This window comes from Orbicella franksi, chromosome 10, assembly GCF_964199315.1.
Source record: "Orbicella franksi chromosome 10, jaOrbFran1.1, whole genome shotgun sequence".
In the NCBI taxonomy this organism is placed as follows: Eukaryota; Metazoa; Cnidaria; class Anthozoa; order Scleractinia; family Merulinidae; genus Orbicella; species Orbicella franksi.
In genome coordinates this window covers 14,982,885-15,001,434 of record NC_138154.1, presented here as the reverse complement: position 1 = coordinate 15,001,434, position 18,550 = coordinate 14,982,885, and the positions used below count along the sequence as shown (strand labels likewise).

The 18,550-nt window shown below is 41.8% G+C and overlaps 2 protein-coding genes across 2 annotated transcripts in view; one reads left to right on the top strand and one right to left on the bottom strand.

Moving 5' to 3' along the window:
• The window catches only part of LOC145500333 (piwi-like protein 1), a 36,109-nt gene extending 20,797 nt beyond the window's left edge, over window positions 1-15,312 (bottom strand). Inside the window, exons 1-6 of the mRNA XM_081479843.1 lie at window positions 15,099-15,312; window positions 6,055-6,102; window positions 4,517-5,186; window positions 4,160-4,276; window positions 3,742-3,938; window positions 3,559-3,617 (exon numbers count right to left, since the gene is read on the bottom strand). Coding sequence (XP_081335969.1) covers window positions 3,559-3,617; window positions 3,742-3,938; window positions 4,160-4,276; window positions 4,517-5,186; window positions 6,055-6,102; window positions 15,099-15,137 — 1,130 coding nt within the window. The 5' untranslated portion in view covers window positions 15,138-15,312. The remainder of the gene's footprint in view (window positions 1-3,558; window positions 3,618-3,741; window positions 3,939-4,159; window positions 4,277-4,516; window positions 5,187-6,054; window positions 6,103-15,098) is intronic.
• Window positions 15,313-15,389: 77 nt separating this feature from the next.
• LOC145500408 (UPF0561 protein C2orf68 homolog) lies at window positions 15,390-18,477 on the top strand. Its single transcript, XM_081479928.1, has 3 exons — window positions 15,390-15,693; window positions 17,244-17,308; window positions 17,815-18,477. The coding sequence occupies exons 1-3, from the start codon at window positions 15,405-15,407 to the stop codon at window positions 17,929-17,931; spliced, it is 471 nt and encodes a 156-aa protein (XP_081336054.1). The 5' UTR covers window positions 15,390-15,404; the 3' UTR covers window positions 17,932-18,477.
• Window positions 18,478-18,550: the final 73 nt, after the last annotated feature.

Genomic DNA, 18,550 nt, shown 5'->3' with positions numbered 1-18,550 from the left:
GTAAAACTGGTCAAAGCTTTTACCTCTCCACTGTAGTGCAACGAACTCTAATGGGATTGTAAACAAAAACTCGACAAGACATGTGGCACATTTCGCACGTTTGTTTCAAAAAAGCATGTACAACCAACGTACTCAGCAAAAAAGCAAATTGGAAAGGAAAATTTAAAAAATCAAATAACACCTGCAGCATAAAGGTAAACTAGAAAGTCAATGAGGAGATTCGCTAGGGAAGAGAAGAGGGCTATTTAGCTGGACTTACCAAGTGACCCATCTGACAAAGTCAGAGACCATGGGAACACACGAGGCTCGCGGGTCAGGAACTCTTGAAGATCGATATGTCAGTTTGACCAATGACCAGTAAGCAAACTAAAATCACCATCTAGTAATAGGTGGTACGCCTCAGGGTTAAGTATCTTGCAAGGGTGTTACGATCAATGGTAATGGGCATTGTTCCTTTGGTGCTATGTAATGACAGCATCATATTGACGGCACAAGGAATTTAGAGGGAATTTCAGATGCATTCACGGGTAGTGGGAATGAAATAGACCAGCAACGACGACTCTTACACTGAGTACTTCTCCCAGGACGCCTTCAATGCTTATCCTTGCTTTCCTCGGAGTACCGCCCAGATAGATGGAAAGGCTGCATCTATGGTCTACCTTCAGCGAAATTCTCCCATATCTAGTTTTGCAGATCTCACGCAAGGAAATTACTTATGTAGCAAAGAGCGCAACCATGAATATCACTTGGAGAATCATGCAAATTTCCACTGAGCCGAAATTTTCATAGGTAAGATTTTTTTCCTTAGGTGTACGCACATCACGCTCAAAATGCCTTCAGACGAAAGAAACAGAGCCAGCAAGGCCACATCTGGTGAGTATCTCAGCAATACCAGTATCTCAAAACCGTTTTCCCACGGATACCATGAAGGCGACATTTATTTGGAAGAGAGTCTTCCAAATAAATGTCGACTTACCTGCTATTGTTTAAGCCAAATGACCTCCAGTGCCTGCATAAATTGCGTGATCAAGATCAAAAATAACTGTGCAATGGTTCAATTGGTGAGCAATATACAGAGATGTTTGAAGCAGTGTGTATACTGTCACAAGCTCAGTGGGGCTGGCTTCAGTGACAGGACGGTATAATTATCGGTGAAACAATACTCTGGCTGCCGAATTAGAAAATTTATTCACCAAATTTTGTTTTCACTCCTATTGGCAACCAGATTGGTAGCAACTTGGAGTGGTGTCAGACTGTCTAGGAGCTTATTTGCCGATCTCCTTTCTCTCTCAATACCGTCATGTGGGCTGAACTCCACTCGTGACAATAGGCATAGATTTGGCACTGGTATCGCCTCTTTTACTATAGATCAGGGAATGTCTAATAATCCGATCAAATAGCTCGATGGAAGTCAAATTCCTTTCTCATTTATTTTAGAGTAACCTCAATATCGACATCCGTGCATATAGCTAGCGGGGGAAGTTATGCCCGAGTCACAAAACGTAATGGTTCTGATTAGCAAGGGCAGCAGATCAATCACTTTTCCATGCCTTATGTTCATAAGTGTCAATTTAATGCAGCTTTAATTTTTACATTAAAGGTCATTTTCGCTAACGTTTTAGCGTTTTCACCTAAGCTGAATGACGATTCAATTCTACTTAATAACAAAATTATTATATACAGTAAATGTGAGACATTCGTATAATGAAGCCTGTCTGTTTTGGAAATTAGTATAACATGCCTTCAGATTACCGCGTAGATATCAAGGAAGATATGAAATCGTAATTCACACTTAATTCTCCTGACTATATACCATTCATCTGAATTGATCCAAAAGCGCAGGGAACCTTAGATTATACCAAAAAATTAACATTTTTCCACCATTCAATAACAGGTTTAATTCAGGGAAAAAGAAATGTTTTATATGGGTTTTCTATTCATTCACGTTAAAGACTATTTAAATGATAACGTTTTCACGTTATAACGCCAGATGATAATATTATTAAGTGTAAAACAATGTATTTGAATAGCAGGTTTTACCCAACAATGTGAGGTGTAGTTTAAGGTTAAACTTTGCAGAGTGAGAGCATGCCACTCGACCTCCACCGGACAGTGTCCGTTGTCCGTAGTAACTGGTGTTCGTATTAAATTTAGAAAAGGATACATGCGCTGATCGACTCGGAACAAAGCAAATTGTCCGTAATAAGTTCCAAAGCATCAGTTGTTAGAAATTGGTGTCAAACTTTGATTTCTTGGCGATATCGTCGGTCAATTGTTTAGTAGACATACCTTGAATGTATCAAGGCGAGGAATAGCTAACACCTAATAAAGCCACTTTCGGGTGATCATGTTATTACTATTTCTAATACTGTTACTATTATCATTGATTGCTTTGACGTTTTATTCATGTCAAAAAAAAAGTGACAAGTCAACTGACATGAAATGAGATTTTCACCGACTGCAGAGCCACAAATATCCAGAGGTACGCACAATTCTACAAATTCCCCTCCTCCCTCCAAAATCTTTGTACTAGAAACGCTAGTACGTAAGTACGGCAAAAACAACGTATATTAAAAGCCGTGTAGTTCGTAAGTACGGACAATTGTAAAATGAGCTCGTACCTTAGAAACGCTAGTACGTAAGTACGGCAAAAACAGCAAAAGCCGTGAAGTTCGCAAGTACTTTAGTACGGACAATTGTAAAATGAGCTCGTACCTTAGAAACGCTAGTACGTAAGCACGGCAAAAACAATGTATATTAAAAGCCGTGTAGTTCGTAAGTACGTTAGTACGGACAATTGTAAAATGAGCTCGTACCTTAGAAACGCTAGTACGTAAGTACGGCAAAAACAACAAAAGCCGTGAAGTTCGCAAGTACGTTGGTACGGACAATTGTAAAATGAGCTCGTACCTTAGAAACGCTAGTACGTAAGTACGGCAAAAACAACGTATATTAAGCCATCAAGTTAGAAAGTCGTTAGTAAGTATTAAAGCTCGTCCCTTTTATGTTCTTCAATTCCCTTTCATATGGAGTTAGTACGTTCGTACGGCCCTTAAACGTTCTTCAATTCCCTTTCATATGGAGTTAGCACGTTCGTACGGCCCTTACGTTCTTCAATTCCCTTTCATATAGAGTTAGTACGTTCGTACGGCCCTTACGTTCTTCAGTTCCCTTTCATATGGAGTTAGTACGTTCGTACGGCCCTTACGTTCTTCAGTTCCCTTTCATATGGAGTTAGTACGTTCGTACGGCCCTTATGTTCCTCAATTTCCTTTCATAAGGAGTTGCCACGTTCGTACGGCCGTTACCCATAAATTAAAGACAACTAAAAGACACTGAGCTAGAAGGCAATCCGTTAGTACAGAAAGTACGTGTACTAAGAGAAAAAAACGAGAACGTCGCTCCTAAAGCGGGCAGCATGTCCTATTTACAATGTATCTAATTAAGCCAGAAACAGGATGAACAGCTGGCCAGCAAAAATTCCTAAGTAATAAATAACCGCATATATATTTCATTTTGGCTAATGAGGTGAGTGCAAATAAAATTAATTAAGCATACGTCTTAGGAATGTTTTCCACTTCTGATACTCTCACTCTGGACATCTGCTCTACTGGGACCTGTAATGTTCAACAGGAGATGACAATATTTATTATTAAAAATACCTGACTGTATAAGGAGCAAGGAAATGGTCTTGTTCAAACAGCATCTAAATATTGAAGCAACTGGTATAGAACAATGTACCTGAGGGTCGCTTGGCTGTGCTTGTGGAGGTGAGGGATGTTCTCCTGATGGAACTGATGGCTGAGAAGTAGAGGGTGGTGGAATAGCAGGCTGTGGTTGAGGTTGAGGAGCATCACCTGTTGCTGCACCTCGTCCATAAGGAGTCTGCATAGATGATGACGGGCCTCCTCTGCCATAAAATCCAGCCATCTGAGCCCCTATACAGGTAAAAAAAACCCATCATTATTTTGGACAATATCCTGTGACTGACTAGATATCAAATCAGTGGTTCTTGTTCACATTTGTGAGCTCCAATAAGTAGAAATCTCTTTCAAGTGGACACTGCCATGTGGTGCAAAGGGTGGTTATCTGCAGTATTGACCAGAAAAACTACTAGTTACTTGCTTGAAAAGAATAAATGCTACTGATATATATAAACCCCTTCCATGTGGTGCTGATTGAGGCTGAAGCGGAGTCACAGCAGATGGCTGCTCATGAGATGGTGCTTGACCACCATAAGTTGGCCCTCCACGTCCATACATTTGACCACGACCAGCTATAAGCAAGAAAAACAAACAAACAAACAAACAACACCAATTTAAAAAGTGTCTATTTTCTGGAGGAGAAATAGAGATCATTAAAAAGAAAAAATACTTAACACCCTTTATTTACTCTCTTCTAACATGCCACTTTGCAACTTTAGAGGTGTACACATTTGACAACCAAACAAATTGACAACTAATTCAACAGACATTCCATTCTCATTAATGTCACCCCTACAAAGAACCAATCGTACCTGGCTCCTGTTGATATCGCTGAGGCATTTGCTGTCGATTTTGCTGCTGTGGTGGGTGTTGCTGTTGCTGATGAAACTGGGGGGGCTGCTGGTGAGGTTGCTGTTGCCGTTGATAGGGCTGCTGTTGTGGATAAGACTGTTGTTGCTGATAAGGTTGTTGTTGTCGATAGGGCTGCTGTTGATAAGCCCCTGGCTGTTGTTGTTGTTGGTTATAAGGCCGTGGCTGTTGCTGATAGGGGTGTTGTTGCTGTTGCTGATAAGGCCCTGACTGTTGTTGTTGTTGATAGGGCCCTGGCCATTGTTGTTGTTGATAAGACCCTGACGGTGGCTGCTGCTGATAAGGCCCTGACTGTTGCTGGTAACGCCCTGGCTGTTGCTGTGGTTGATAAGGCCGCGATTGTTGTTGTTGATAAGGCCGCGGCTGTTGTTGATACTGTTGTTGCTGTTGATAGGGCCCTGGCTGTTGTTGTCCATAAGGCTGTTGTTGTTGATAAGGTTGCTGTTGACGATATGGTGGCTGCTGTTGTTGATAAGGCTGTTGCTGTTGGTAGCCTGGTCCTTGCTGCTGTTGATAGTGCTGTGGGTATGGTTGCCGCTGACCATACTGAGCGGGTCCTGGTTGGGGAGGCCCTTGGTGAGGAGGCTGTTGAGGGGGTTGCCCTTGACCATTCTGTAAATAAAATAGATAGGCACATCATGATCACAGTTCCACCTCTATGGAAGGACACCTTACGAAAGTGAAAGCAAACCCCTTCCCCTTCACTCCCTAAGAGTGCCATTTGGCACACGATGTCATAACTATGTGAATATTTGAGAGATTTCTATGAAGTTTTGCCACGAACATTGTCTTGTAAAGATCTGCTCATTGAAGGCATAAAATTGTGATCCTCTCCCATCTAAGACATGATTCGCCACCCCCGCAAGTTTCCAATTTCTTTTCAAGCTCTGTACTAGGACCTACTAAATAAGCTATAGTTCAGGGGTATACCTATGATATTTGAGAGTTGATACGCATTGGAAGTTTTTCAGTTTAACAGTTCAAAGCATTTCTCTCAAAATGACTATCTCCTTCATAGCTGATGATGTCAGTTCTTAACTAAGCTGCTCAGTGGCGTTCAAATGGTATACTGTACACAGGCAGATAGTCTTTATTTACTGATTTGGGAATAACTGCAGTTCGCCTTCAGGGGCGAAGGGCTAAGTGCTAGTGGAGGGAAGCCACCGATCTGGCCATTTGTTTATCTCTGTGTGCTCTTCTTTCAGATAAAAAAACACTGGTGTGACGGGACACTCCTCACCATTGCAACCAAATTATGAAACAACAGTCTGATCTTGGAACATAAACATTGTGAAAAAGACAGAAAAGTGACAGTATACAATATCTCATTACTGAGGATAAAAACAGTGCTTATCATTTCCTTTCTCCCATAACCCTAAGCTGACTGATCCCAAGGAACCCAGATTGGGTAAGAACCCTTTCATCCTGCTCATGAATTTACTAAATATAAATTATACCAAAACACTTTCATGAGACTTACCCTTCCATTTTGAGCCTGGCCTGGTGGTCTGGCTGGTTGCTCAAGTGCCTAAAAGGGAAAATTAGAAATGGCAACATTAAACTAACCACATTCCATTTTGCAACATTAAACTGACCACATTCCATTTTGCAACATCAACATCCAGTACTTCTTTCGGACCAAATGCTTCAATAACACAAAAAGACAATACACTTGCACTAGACAGAGTATTTGTAAAAAGTTTAATAGCTCCCTACGATAAATTTACAAGTTACATGATTTGAAGTTTGTAAGGACTCAGGGACCAACCAAAAGAAAGAAAAATGAATCACAACAACTTTTTAGCCAACTTGTGATATTTGAAACATTCTTGTTATACATATTACCAGGGTGGTCAAAAAGATTTTAAGGTGTTTGTAAGTTGCATGACATGGCATAACTTATACAATCATTAATGTACCCAATAAAGCATCTTAAAGCTTATTTAGGTCAAATGTTTGAGCAATTTTGATCCTTATGACTGTAATGAGTTATAACAAAAAACTGAATGTGTTAAAAATGTACACAATAATGTTATAACCAACTTAATTTCTATCAAATGGATCCAAATCCACATTTATTTTACATCCGCTATCCTTCAGAATTACCGGTACCCTAACAAGTGGGTTATTCTCAGGGTTTTCAAATTGAATTAAGTAGCAAGAGGAAATCATAAGGTAGGTGGAGTACTTCTGCAGGGTTGGACACTTAATTTTGACAGCACTCACCATTTGGGCGAGTGACCCTCAAAATGCACTTGCCTGGACCAGTTTTGACTCACCCAAAAGTTTACCCCCCCCCCCCCCTTTCCTATTCACTTGTATCACGGGCAGCTTTCGGGGTTCTTTCGTTTTTTTTCTCGTCAATAACTTTAGAAATTCCAGAAATATATTTCCACATTTTGGCTGCGGTCAGTTTACTCCATTTTTAAACTTACTGGGAGAACATGCATTGATCAGAGTGCTGGGAAAGTACAGGAAAACTATTCACTCGCAATGTTGTCAAGCATGTGGCAGACTGAGGATTATTACTTCAATGAAAAATTTGACTAGTTTTTAATCCCAAGAAAACACATTGGAGGTTCTTTATATTTCAAGTAGTTTTTTTGTAATTGATGAATCTTCGTGAGATCCCTGCAGTTTGTGAGTAAACATGTCTGTTCTCCTTGGGCGCCATGTTCACCGATGGCTCGATGGTGACCAGCAGTATCACTTTGTTTAAGTACATGAGTTATGTAATTATCACTAGGAGGAAGCCATATTTGTCTATGTTGCCTTTCAGTGCCAATTTATTAGACAGTTCAGAGTATGAACCTTTGTAAAATAGAAATGGTAAGTTTATGTTTAGAGATTTTCTTGGTAAAATGTAATGTAAAAAACAGTGTTCATTTTGCAATTTTATTGATTTCTTGGCGACAAAAATCGTACCCGCCAAACAGGTGAGTGATCAATGATTTGCACTCGCCCAACACTTAAGACACTCGCCTGGGCGAGTGCTAATGTCCAACCCTGCTTCTGGTGCATTTTAAACACTCAAAAGTGATTTTGTTGGAGGGTATACACTTGTACAGAACTTGAGAATGCCCTTCATTCCATTGCTACAATGTTCTTGCAATTCTATTTAATTGAAATGTAATAACATGAATCAACTGTAATTTTATTATCATTTCGATAATGTAAGTTCAAGAAAAGAGTTTCAATATCAATGTTTCGTAACGAAAATGAGCTGCAGATGACTCAGAAGGATTGAGGCCACTTTTGCTGATGTCTTCCCTGTCACATACATGAAGTATCACTACAAAATCAGCGACATCACTTTACTTTGGCTGTGATTTTTCTATTTTTCGCTTGTCTTAAAATCTGAACACTCGCATTGCTGAAAGGATTTACTTTAAAGACACCATTCAAACCATCACTCAGAATGCGCTTAGAGCACTTTTAATCTTACTGCGCCTTTCAATAAAGGGCAGATGCTAAAATTCAAAGCTCAACCGACAAATGCATTTTTGGCTACTGTCAATCAAGTGATTGGCGGCTATTACCAGCTTCTGACTACAGCCAAGCACTGTTTCTTTGTCTGAACTGTGCTCAATGATTTGATTACCACACACTCAGCAGTAGTTGAGAGCTGCGCCAGTAGTCTAAATGGACACACACTAGGCCCCGATGTACTGTAAGCTTTATCTTTAATGCAAGTGAAATCTCCCTGTAACGAGAACTAGATACAACCAAGATGGCGGACACATGAAGACTGATCGCACAGGCTTTTATACTACAATGAACGCCGCTGACTGACCGACTACAGCGGAGTGCTGCTGAACAACCAGCCTACTGGCGTGGCTTCCTCTTTCCTTCTTAAACAAATAAGCATGCAAACAAAGAAACACTAGGCAATAAGTCGGTATGAAATACACACACAGGTTATGTACGAGAAATCTACTGTATGAAGAACAGTCTTTAAATTTCGAACCAGATAAGAAAACAAACTTAACAAATGCTGGGAGACAGCTAAATGTCTAGAATTGTCAGGCTACGGCTAAAGGATTAGAATCGACTGGGCTACTTCAACTCTACTACATAGTCCTCAAGACGTTGCGGGAGATGCCGTTGCCGAGTTGGGCGCTTGTTCACTGCAGGGCTAACATTTGGAGAGGAGACAGGTATAACCTCGACGTCATCTGGCCAACTGGGTTGGCTATCCTCACCGTATCTTGGGACATCTTCTGCCGGGACAAAAGTGGAAGGTGGGGACGATAACTTGATAGGGATCCCTGAGGCAGGTGGAGGTAACGGGGGGCTTTCTGGGGAAGGTTCCTCGTCGTTAGGAAGTCCTTGATCATCAGTAGGAGGGCTCTGGTCGACACCAACGTCAAGATCACAGTCGCTGGGCTCTTCTTCACTGGGGCACCAGGAGGTGTGTACTCGGAAGGGAGTGATCTTATAGCACTCATTCTTCTTCACACGGTACGAAACGTTTCGTAGCTGTGAGCCAACAAACTTGCGAACATTGCACCACTCACCGTCCACTAAGACAACAAGGTATCAGTCACGACTTTGGGACTTATTACGATCACAGTAGAGGTAAACTAAGTCACCAAAAATTATTGAGGGGGGGCTGCGCAAGTCACCATGTGGGGCTTTCGACGTTTCACTGTGGGGATGGTTTACCAGTCTTTGTAGATGCTGCTCGCGTATTAGCGCCTGATCTGTTAGGGGAATCTGAGAGTTGGTAAACTGATCTCTCTGAGTCCACATTTCCCTAGAGGATAGGCCGTGGCAGCGGATTCTAGAGTTCAGGTGGGCAGTGGCTACGGACAGAGTCCTAGGAGAGACAGGGCCACCTTCTGGTTGCAACCGCTGGAGCTTGTGTTCCAACTCTTGGATTGCTTTTTCAGCGACAGGGTTCTTGTTCTGATTCTTCACACGACCTATCTCAAGGCTAATCTTGTGTTGCAATAGGACTTGGTCATTCACGAGGGCTCTGAAGGCGGGCACTGGATCACACCGAATGACAGCCTTAGGCCCATCAAGGGGTCGCAGGCCGACGCATAATTGGATTAACCCATCGCATAAGGTCCCATACTTCTCGTCTACCATGAGGAGGGTCGAAGTATAGGAGGTAACGCACTCTTGGAGCACCAAAATAAGTTGGCGAGACTGCTTCAGGATATCGGCTGCGAAGGAGACACCCACTGCTGCTAGAGGATCGGAAGTTGACTGTTCTATAACAGTGTGGGGGTTGTGGCGAAGTGCAGCGCAAGGATGACAGCCAAGAGAAATGCGCTCTACGGCCTTGTCTAGGTCAAGGGCGTAAAAGTAGCAGCTGACAACTTTCTTAAGCTGGAGACACAATGGATGAGACAACCTGAGGTGTAGGGTGGTTAGTAAACCACCTAGGACCTGTCTGGGCACTACGATACAATCATGCGAAGGAGCCAAAGGCTCAGCCTTTTTCACGACTAAGAGGCCATCACTGGAGATAGAGGCAACAGACAAGTACCTTTTCACGTCCTTAATGTTAGTAAGCTTCTTGGAAGGACGAGTCCCTTGTATTAGGTGGGCATGCGTTCGACATAAGTCTGCGCACTCAGATTGGATAGACAACCAAGTTTTTCGACTTGTGAAAGGGAGGTTTTTCTGACCAGATAGGACGTCCTGGGCAGATAGGTGTCGGACAACAGACTCCTCAGCTTGGGTGATGAATTTGCACACCTGACAAGAGGGATCAAAGCAGTCTGGTGCATTGCGGCTTACAAAGTCATAAGGTAGGATTGCAGCACCGGCAACATGCCTCACGTTGGCTTGGAAGCCGCTGACAGTTGACAAATAAGTCGACACTCGCGGGTAGCAGAAAACTCTCCCCTGCACATTTTCTCAAAGGCCTGGACACAACGCTTACTGTCGGTGAGCACGCAAGCCTTGTGTTTAGATTGTATTAAGTAGGGACTAAAGTGTGTTATTGCAACATCAATTGCAAGTGCTTCAACTTCGCACGGTAACCAGGATAATTGGTGACTATGCAACTTTGCACTAAAGAAACCAGCGAGGACTAGCTTGTCACCCCGGGAGAAGTAGAGAGTGGCGGCGATGCCAGGTCTCTTGACAGCAGTGTCGGTCACGATCAATAACTGGTCATCTGGCTTCGGGAGAGTAATTGTTTGGCTGGACGCCACGGCAGCTTGAGCAGACTTGAAGGCTTCAGTAAGATGTTCGGACCAGACAATGTCATCCTGAGACTGTTTCCCGGCTACAGCCTCGTCAAGGGGGGCCAATAGAGCAGAACAATGTGGAACAACACGAGCAAGGACCTTGACTGCACCAATAAAGGACTTCATGCCACCAACTTTATTGGGAGGACTGCAGGAGGACAGTGTTGAAATGCGATGAGGGCTGGTGTGAAGAGTGCGTTGGGACCAAGTCCAACCCAAGATAGAAGTAGTTTTGGGGTTGATGATGGTCTTCAACGCAGAAAGGTGCAGGCTAGCTTTATGGAGAGCTTGGAGAACAGAAGACCAATTTCGGAGCAACTCGTCTGGGCTGTTGCCCCCACAGTACAGATCATCTGCTATCTTGGCTACGATACCAGCCTGGAAGAGGTCACCCAAGACCTCAAGAACTGTGCACAAGAACAAGAACTGTGCCAAATCTCTGCACCGAGCCTCTGTACAGCGGAGAGCCTGATCATGTTACCTGTGGCGCCGCTGTCAATGATGACTCTAGCCTGATGATGGCCAAAAAACGTGTCAATGTATGGGGACTGACGTACAAGGACCCTCCTGGATGCATCAGACGTGAATGAATCACTCTGCTCAACCAGATTCTGATGACGCGGCGGGTCAACATCACTTGACAAAAGGTCCAACTCAACGCTGTCGTCATCCAGAATTGAAACAATCTGACGGGTTTTCAGAAGGTACAAACGGTCCTGTTCAGGTAGGAAGCCACATACGCTTAAGTGACTGTGTGAAGCGCGGCCAGCTTGTTTACAGAGGGGGCATTCTTTTGCCTTTTGAGAGGAGCGTCCCGGAAACCTGGCAGACGACTTACTGTAGATCGGTGAACCCCTCCGAAAAGAGGACTTCTGAGTGGCAAATGAGGCTCCTGTACGCATGACTTTTGTGTCTTCAGCAGAACGGATTTCATCAAGGAGCGAGTCCAGCGCCTGGGAGATCTCAGGCTTTAACGACGCCTAAGTACAAGACCGAAGTTCAGTTCCATACCGTTGCTTAACAAGTTTAGTTAAAGCAGGGTTAATCAATCTCAGCCACGTTAAAATAACAAAATTCTCTAACGTCGGTGACAATTCCTCTTCCTCCTCAAGAACAGAACCGTGGTGGACCAGTCTTTTCGGGGGCGTGGGTTCAAATCCCACCGCTGCCACCACGCCAGTAGTCTAAATGGACACACACTAGGCCCCGATGTACTGTAAGCTTTATCTTTTATGCAAGCGAAATCTCCCCGTAACGAGAACTAGATACAACCAAGATGGCGGACACATGAAGACTGATCGCGCGGGCTTTTATACTACAAAGAACGCTGCTGACCGACCGACTATAGCGGAGTGCCACTGAACAACCAGCCTACTGGCGCTGGGAGGACCCGCCGGACATTTAATTGACAGTAGCAAAAAACGCATTTCTCAGTTGAGCTTTGAATTTTAGAGTCTGCATGTTACTGAAAGGTGCAGTAATGAGTAACATTTCATGACAAAGACTGCCTTTATAGTCTTCACATGGACATGGACACGTAGAGGGGTACACTATAGGTCAGTTCAGCTGTTTATCATCGCTTTGAAAACTGGAACAGCAAACAGGATTTGTTTACCTGTTTGCCTTTGTGACGTCTCAACAGAGGCAATAAAAGACAGCATAGACTGTTGCCTCTACTTCATGGTGGAAAATGTGCATGTGACAACAAATCTGATAGTTCCGAAACACAGGCACAATGCCTGCCAAAAGTTGTTCTTGCTTTGAAGTTCAAAAGGTACATAATTGCCGCTCTGTTTAGTTTTTTGTTTTTTGCCTGTTCATTTATTTCCTCAGAAATATCAGATCGTGATTACTTTGAGTGAAAGAAAACTTTGTATGGATTGAATAAACTTTTGTCAAATGATACCGAGCACAAATGCTTGAAGTAGCTGGTGACTTCCATCGGCCACCGGCTTATTTTGAAAACCCTGTATTCTGACATGGATATTTCTGTCCTTAGGACTTGAATTATTACAAACACCTTCCTTCCTTCATTGCACAAAATTGAATCAGAGGATAGAAATTACTCACACAAGAGCTGGTCCCAAACTGACCAAAATGACAAATAGCTAAGGATTTAGAACAAACCACGTGCTTTGTCAAATGACCTTTTCAAGCATAAGTTAGCATCAAGCAATCTCCTGTCCTCAGTGAAAAGTGACAAAAACCTGTAGAGCATCTACAATAACCATGAATAAATAAACATGGCCAGTTTAACAAGTCATTTGGTGAGTATTTTGAATGTTTTCCAGCAGAAAACAACAGCCATTTGATTCCAGACATCCGCTCTAAGCTCACAGTACCAATCGTTTAAGCCTGTGGTAATCGTTTAGCTCACTGTGATGAATAGATATTTTTTTCACGAATAATTCATCTGCTGCTGCTTTGCAAAGTGGTAAGGTTTCACTTTGAATCTTGGTGTGGGCTCCCTGTGTTTTGTCTGCCTACCTAAAGGATGGTTTCCATTTACAAAGGAAAATAAAAATCTTCAAGCAGTAAATGTAATGTAATTATTCAAGAAAATGAGACGGTATGGAAATTGGAATAATTTGTGGAAGAATAACAATTCCCAAGAGTGAAACCTCACATGCGAATATTGGCAACGTTTTGGTTTAAAGCCGCTGTCAAAGCTATTGATGGATCAAATCACTTGCTATCACACTTAAAGGAGAAGGTCACTCCAGAAAGCTTACTTTTTTAGTCTTCGCCTATAGCAAGTAAACATTCAGCTTTTCCACTCACTGAAGTTTCAGCCTCTGAAGTGCCCGCTATCCAGAAGAAATTCGTCTTGAAAGATTGACTTCGGAGGCCGCCATTTTGAAACTGTCTTGGCAGCCAGGCCATGTTTATGTGACGTCATTCGGTCCAACTCGAAATTGGCGGCAAGGAGAAAAACCTGCAACTGACTTTGCATCCTTCACAAGGTCAGCAAAATCCATTTTTTCCAAGCAATTTTCCACTTCACTATCTTCAATGCTATCATTGCAGAGTTAGGAGCATGTTTGGCTCAAAATAATATGGCTAAAGAGCAGCCATAACACAGAGTGGTAGTTAAAAGCCTCTTCGGAGGCCATCTCTTGGATGGTAATACGTCACGAAAATGCAGCCTGGCTGCTGAGTACTGTTCAAAATGGCGGCAACGATGTTCAAATTTGGAGACGAATTTCCCAAGGAACACCTGCACTTTAGAAGCTGAAACTTCGGTGAGTGGCTAAACTTAGTGCAAGGTTTTTACTAGCGTTGACAAAAAATATATGTTTTTTGAAGTGACCTTCTCCTTTAAGGTTGATGGCTAGCCAGGGCTGTTGTTAATTTCTCATTCAACTGTAGCCTTGATCTTCACCCCCCTAACAAATTTGTTACTTTAAGGGTGAACTGTACCAACTACAGCCAGGTTCACCCTTAACATCAAGAGCCAATCTAGCATGCTCCACAGTAACAGGTGCTACAGGTTACGGCCCTTATTGACAGCTCTAGCTACCAAGATAATCACATCTATTTGACTATGAATTCCACTTTATATGATAGAAACACTTCGCAGCGCAGTTCATTCAAAATGTGGAAACTTGAAAGGATCAGTTTTTGTGTCCAACATGACTAATAAGCTTATCGAAACAAACAAGTGCCTGCTGTTCTGTTTAGTCTCAGACTAGTCACGTTAAGATAACATAAACCTCCAGGAAGAATACTACATGTACATCTTGTTATGACGAAATTGGACACTTCATCAGTGAAGACATTATAACATCGGTGACAACAAACAATGGAAGAGGTATAGTCAACCACGCCACGATTTGGTGTTCGAGTTTGACCTTCTCAAGGGTGCAACTCCTGTGATCTATGACGTCAGGGAAAGGAAATACGGCCCGTTGAGAGAGACGCATGAAATTCAGTCACGGATACAGGTAATAAATTCCCTTGGTAACAGTACCACATTTAATTACCTAAAATTATTGTGGTCAATGCTCATTTGTTTGAAGTATAAACAAGATTACAAAAGCCCGCATTTGAATTACAATCTTACTCAATTCTGACATTGCGTCAACATGGGATCGCGCTGATCGGAAAAAGTCTTATTTTGGCGGTTTGAAAGCAACGGTGGTTTTCTCCTCGCAAAATAACTCGAAAACAGAACCTGAAGTAGCTTGAAATAAAACAAGTTAATCTTGTGAACGAATGCTATGATACAGTCTGTCGTCTTGTTTGCATAGACTGTGGTTCAGCTGAGCTATATGCCACACAAAGAAGTCGATTGTGCGAGGATTACAACATTTCTTACCTGCAACAATGCAGCCCCTCGTCCTCCACGGCCAGCCATGCCGTTCTAAATACACACTAAAACCTTAAAATGCAGTAAAATTCTAAAATGAATTAAAAAGTGAACAAAACTTACGAGGAAAGGTCTAAACCGATTCAAATGTATACAGAAACACTCGTGGATTTTGAGAAACAGCTAAATTCAATGGCGCCAACAGACCATAATACGATGACATCTCAAATTCAACCAATCACCGCCGAGATTTATCAGTCGGTATGCTATCGTGTTACATCGATTACATTTCGGGAACCTCCGAGAAATTTCGTAATGTGGGTACGCAGCACAGGTCACACAGTTCAAAGCAAGATGTCTTCGGAAAGGGGCGACGGGCGAGCAAAACTAAACATGGAACACGGATTCATGCAGTCGATAATCAAGAATCAAGTGGACAGAGATGAGTATGACAAAGAGCAAAAGCTTTTGAAGGTGCAAAACAAGATTAGCGGTCCATCCCGGAGGGAAAGACCCCGAAGAGCGGATCAACAAGTTTACGTGCCGCCGCATTTGAGGGGGAAAGCTACCCCCGAAACTGAACCAGAGACAAGCTTAAGTGCAGGTGAGTTCCAAATACTAGGCAGCGTTGTTTTTTTATGATTCATCATTCATGTCAATGAATTTTCTTATGGCGGGAAACATGAAAGTTAATCCCTCTCACGTGTTGCTTGTTTACAAGCATCCTTTGTGTCATCGAAGTAATTTGAGAACTAATTAGCAGACAACAGCAACAGAGTAAAGGTTTATGCTTATTACAAAAGTTTTTAAAACTATGGTTCATAATTTCCTGTTCCTCAAGTGGGAAACAGGGCCTTAAAAAACTACTGCTCTCTTGTCTTTGGAAGGGGACCTGAAACAGAGATGCATACCAAACAAGAGCCGAGAGCTTGGAGACTACCAATTTTGCATGAAAGTTGCTCCATTTGACCCAGAATAGTGCCTGGCAATACATTGCTACGCTGATACTACTAACCGATAAAGCAGGATCGAAACAGCTGTCCTCTGTTGCGATCCTGCTTTATCGGCTCTTGTCATGTTGGTGTCTCGAAACATCTTTCACGTATTATCAGGCTTGCAGTCTATTGTTTTTCATAATATTTTTTTGGCTGATCAGATCTCTTGTATATCCTATGTTAATTGGCAGCATTTTGCGTATGCGGGCCCTTGCAGTTTCTGGTTCCTAACAGAAAGGGAGGGGGAGGGGGTTACTCCCTTGTACAGGCTTTTAAGGTATGTGCGGCCCCAAAGGGTACGGTTTTCAGCTGTGTTGGTTATAAATAGGGTATGGTTTTTGCACTCTATTCTTGAACTGCGTATATTTTTAGAAGCTACTTTAAGTTTTTCAGGTCATAAAATAGGGTAAAGAAAATCGCAGATTTTGGTCTTTAATAGGGTAAGGGTTTTGGGAAGCAGGGCTGCACACCCCCACCCAATTTAAGAATAAGAAATTTATTATCCAATTGTTGTAGTTGTGTGACAGTTTTGTGCAACACATGCCAACCTGTCAAGCAGGTTTTCTACTGTACAAATTACTAACCATACAGTATCACTGCTTTAAATCCATCAAATAGTTTTGCTCACGCATGATTGGGTTAAACGCATCACGACTGAATACTCCCCAGCTAAAACTGGGGAATATCCAAGTGATATTCCCCAATTTTCAAAACCGCGTGTGTTGCGAAAACATTTGTAGGATAATAAACACAATAGCCTCCATTTGGCGTGGAAATATGCTTGAATATTGTCCTTGAACATTATCTGTTCCTCGAAGTTCACGGTCGAGCTATGCTCTCGGAAAACTGTTCGCTTCTCAGAACAGACAATGTCCTTGGACAAAATTTCATATCCAAGCATATTTCTGCACCAAATGGAGGCTATTGTTTATATATCTGTATTCATTTCACACGTTATTTGGACCATAGTCACTGGAGTTGGATGATAAAAGCTAATACTTCTTTAAATGCCATTGTTAATTTTAATGATTAATTTTGCACTTTTCTTTTCTTTCTCAAAATTTGCTGCCTTAATAAGTACTTCACAGTCCAAATCAAACAAAGTGTTATTGACATGATGTACCTTGAAAAATGATGTTTTTATTATTTACCCACATAGAAATCAGAGTAAGGCTTGAGTTTGTCAAGCAGGATGGTGAAGTGCGTGAGTTGAACATCCGAGAGGTAAGCAGATTCTCTATGGCACAATACAGCTAGAAATTGTTACACCACTGTGTTCTTCTGTTCAAAATTGAATGTTCATTTGGTGCTCATGCTGTTGAAATGTGCATATGTTTTGTGTGTTTTTTGGAACCACTGTTCCTTACTCAATGGAAACAGCTGTTACATTAAGCCCACATGGATTATGTTACAGCACAGTTTTAAAAGACTACAGTCGAAGCTCCCATAAGCGCTTACGAGAACTATTTGAACAAAGCCAAAGGGAGTTATGATGATGATGCTGCCTGTGGTATGGGTCTTTTCTGGAATCATATCTTTATACACAGTAACAGATATCCTGTTCCTAATGTATTACTTCATTAATTAAACACATACCGGTTTGCAGCTTATGTATGTTGCTTCTGTTTGTAGCACCAGTAACAGGACTTTAATCTCAAAAAAAAAAATCTGGTGTATGTTTGTCTAGCCACAAAACCATCTTATCAAGTTCAAGCCCCTTTCCTTTACAGGGTGAAGATCTGAAAAAGGCAGTGAGCAGTTTTGGCAGGGCTAATGGGTTAGATGCGCGGCTCAGGGATGCATTGTACCATCGCCTCTCCAGTGCTATGAAGGAAAGAGCAGTATAGCAAATCAACCTGCAGTTATGTTGATAAAATATCCTGTTGGTAATAGCTACCTGCCCAGTGAAACTGGTTCAATCTGGGCTTTCTATCATCACATATCTGGTACTGTGAAGGGGAGGACAGAACAAAAGTTGTATTTTTACCTGCCACTGCTTTGAAGGGAAAATGACAGAGGAAACGTGTAATTCATATCGAACTGTTTTGAGCTTTTGCAACATTCAATTAGACAAATTAAAATTTTCTAGCAAAGTATTAGCTTAATTACTTATTGATTGATACCATACATTAATCATTACTTTTTAATTGGCCTGAAGCTTCCTGCAAATAACAAAATATTTGTCTTTATTCTACACAAGAGGTGAGAAAATGTTGTGTATCATCGTAAGAAAAATTATGCTCATTGAGTACAGAATTTATTTATTACTTATTAACAGTGTTTTTAAAAGTGCAGTTAAATTTTGTTAGAAATGTAAAATAAGATTATATCTGAGAAATTGGTTGAATTAGTTACAAGTTATTAGATGTTGAATAAAATATATTTTTTGATCATCCTGTCTATAATATATGCATCTATATAAGATGAATAGCATATACATTAACAGGCTAGGAAATAAATAAATTA